A 3293-nucleotide genomic window follows, 5' to 3' on the forward strand; every position below is an offset into this window, starting at 1 on the left:
AGAAAGAGAGAGACAGAGAGAGACAAACTGACAGAGACAGAGGCAGTGGGAGAGGCAGAGAGAGAGAAAAGGGAGAGAGACAGTGAGACACAGTTGAAGAGAGAGATAGACAGAGAAAGACAGAGAGAGACGCAGAGAGATAGACAGAGAGAGATAGTCAGAGAGGGATAGACAGAGAGAGGGAGAGAGACAGAGAGAGGGAGAGATACAGTGAGAGAGGGAGCGAGACAGAGGGAGAGAGTGGGGGAGAGAGAGAGGGAGGAGAGAGAGAGGGAGAGGGAGACAGAGAGAGGGGTAGAGACGTAGGGAGTGTGAGATAGAGATGGAAAGATAGATAGATAGACAGATAGGTTCTTGATTGGTAAGGGGATCAAAAGTTACTGGGAGAAGGCGGGAGAATGGGGTTGAGAAACTTATCAGCCATGATTGAATGGCGGAGCAGACTCGATGGACCGAATGGCCTAATTTCTGCTCCTATGTCTTACGGTCTTATGGAAAGGAGGATTAATGAGAGAGTGAGAAAATAAGAGAGCAGGAAAAAGAGAGCAACAGGCAGAAAGAGCACGAGCAAGAAGGAAAAAGACAGGAATAACGATAACTGAGCATTTACCTGTCAGATAATCAGGTAATTCAAATTCCAGGTGATTCCAGGTGGCAAGCAGTGGTAGATTGGGACCTGTGGATAGACAGGAAGCTGTTAATCTGTTCTGGCTGTTCCCCCCTCCAATTGGTCAACATGAGCCTTTACCTTGTTCCTGAATCTCCCGGAGGATTGACCGCAGTTCTGTCCTCGAGCTTTTCACCTTCCGTAAGGCAGCCCACATGGCCCTCCCTCCTCGAGCACCATTCTCCATCACGATATCCAGCAGATAGCTCGCTGCTTCACTCCGCTTTCCCCTCTCCACTAGCTCCTGCACATTCTGTGGGGTAAGAAAGTGGCAAATTTCACATCATTAGACCCAGGACAGGGGAGGTATCAGCAGAGTCCCGTGACCTCGCTAAACTGACCCACGTAACCTTGCTGAATTGACCTGTGAACTCGCTAAACTGACCCGCGACCTTACTAACCTGACCCCCCGTGACCTCACTAAACTGACCCCTGTGACCTCGCTAAACTGACCCCTGTGGCCTCGCTGAACTGACCCGTGACCTCACTAACCTGACCTCGTGACCTTGCTAAACTGACCCTGTGATGTCGCTGAACTGACCCGTGACCTCGCTAAACTGACCCGCGACCTCACTATTGAACCCTGTGAGCTCACTAACCCGACCCCTGTGACCTCACCAAGATGACTCCTGTGACCTTGCTAACCTGAACTGTGACCTCATTAAACTGACCCGTGATGTCATAGCCTGAACCCTGTGACCTCACTAAACTGACCCCTGTGACCTCAATAAACTGACCCGTGACCTCATAACCTGAACCCTCTGTCCTCACTAAACTGACCCCTATGACCTCAATAAACTGATACCCGTGATCTCGCTAACCTGAACCATGACCTCACTAAATTGACGTTGTAACCTTATTAAACTGACACGTGACCTCGCTAACCTGACCCCTATGACATCACTAAACTGACCCCTGTGACCTCACTCCTGACTCCTGTGAACTCACTAATCCGAACCCCAAGACCTCACTAGCCTTGCCCACGAGCTCGCTAACCTGACCCCTGTGACCTGGCCAACCCTAGCCCCTGCAGCCATTCCTTAGACGTGACCCCCACCGCCCCCCCCAACAACCCCCCCACCGCTGCCCGCTCACTCTCCCAGGCCAGCCTGAACACGTACTGGCCTCACATCCAGCGCAGCTCCTGGGCTGTCCATGGGACCAGGGACTCAGCCACCCACCTCATGTTCCTCTTTAAATATGGTTTTTCCAGCCAGAGAGTAGCTGAGCTCCTCCACAAACTCCTCGATCGCTCTCTGCAACCTCGACTTGTAGAATCGAGTCACCCGGTACAGCTGGGTGTCATTGTAGCTCGCCAGAGTTTCCCGGATCGCTGCACTGAAATCTGGGAATACAAACACAACCATCCATCCCGAGGTTAACTCATTCCAGAAAGGAGCATCAGTAGAGATAGAAGGACGGAGAGAAGGAGAGAGACATGGAGATAGCAACATAGAGAGACAGACAGAGGACAGAGAGAGGCAGAGAGTGGGGGGGGGAGACAGAAAGAGAGAGAGAGAGAGAGAGGGACAGAAAGCGTGTGAGAGAGACAGAGACAGATAGAGAGAGAGAGACAGAGAGAGAGAGTGGGAGAAAAAGAGAGAGAGGGACAGAGAGTGTGAGAGAGAGACACAGAGAAAGAGAGAGAGACAGATAGAGAGAGAGAGATACAGAGAGGGAGAGAGAGAGCGAGAGACAAATAGAGAGAGAGAGACAGAGAGAGAGAGACAGAGAAAGAGAGAGAGAGAGACAGAGAAAGAGAAGGATGGACAGAGACCGAGAGCGAGAGACAGAGAGGGAGAGAGAGCGAGAGCGAGAGACAGAAAGAGAGAGAGGTAGAAAGAGAGGGAGACAGAAAGATAGAGACAGAGAGAGAGACACAGAGAATGAGAAAGAGACAGAGACAGAGAGAGAGATAGAGAGGGAGAGTGAGAGACAGAGAGAGTGTGAGCGAGGGACAGAGTGGGGGACAGAGAGAGAGAGACAAAGAGAGACAGGTGGAGAGGTTTAGGGAGGGAATTCCAGAGCTCAGGACCCCAGGCAGCTGACGGCTCGGCCGCCGATGGTGGAGCGATGGGGGATCAGGGGATGGTCAAGAGGCCGGAATTGGAGGAGCGCAGAGATCCCGGAGGGTCGGAGGAGGGTTACAGAGATAGGGAGGGTTGTAGGGGCTGGTGGAGGTTACGGAGATAGGGAGGGGTGTAGGGGCTGGAGGAGGTTACAGAGATAGGGAGAGTTGTAGGGGCTGGAGGAGGTTACAGAGATAAGGAGGGGTGTATGGGCTGGAGGATGTTACAGAGATAGGGAGGGGTGTAGGGGCTGGAGGAGGGTTACAGAGATAGGGAGGGTTGTCGGGGCTGGGGGAGGTTACGGAGATAGGGAGGGGTGTATGAGCTGGAGGAGGTTACAGAGATAGGGATGAGGACATGGAGGGATTTGAAAATGAGGATGAGGGATTTAAAATGGAGGCGTTGCCGTGCCGGGAGTCAGTGTGGGTCAGTGAGCACAGGGGGTGATGGGGGAATGGGACTCGGTGAGAGTTCGGACACGGTGGGTGGGGGAGGCAGCAGAGTTTTGGAGGAGGTGAAGGTTCCGGAGGGTAGAGTGTGGGACAGCAGCCAGGAGT

At 52.9% G+C, this 3293-nt stretch overlaps 1 protein-coding gene across 1 annotated transcript in view; it reads right to left on the reverse strand.

Moving 5' to 3' along the window:
- Positions 1–1824, reverse strand: part of LOC121269338 (NACHT, LRR and PYD domains-containing protein 14-like) — a 59539-nt gene extending 57715 nt beyond the window's left edge. The window contains exons 1-3 of the mRNA XM_041173888.1: positions 1789–1824; positions 749–920; positions 611–676 (exon numbers count right to left, since the gene is read on the reverse strand). Coding sequence (XP_041029822.1) covers positions 611–676; positions 749–920; positions 1789–1824 — 274 coding nt within the window. The remainder of the gene's footprint in view (positions 1–610; positions 677–748; positions 921–1788) is intronic.
- Positions 1825–3293: the final 1469 nt, after the last annotated feature.

Source organism: Carcharodon carcharias, chromosome 24 (genome assembly GCF_017639515.1).
Source record: "Carcharodon carcharias isolate sCarCar2 chromosome 24, sCarCar2.pri, whole genome shotgun sequence".
NCBI lineage: Eukaryota > Metazoa > Chordata > Chondrichthyes > Lamniformes > Lamnidae > Carcharodon > Carcharodon carcharias.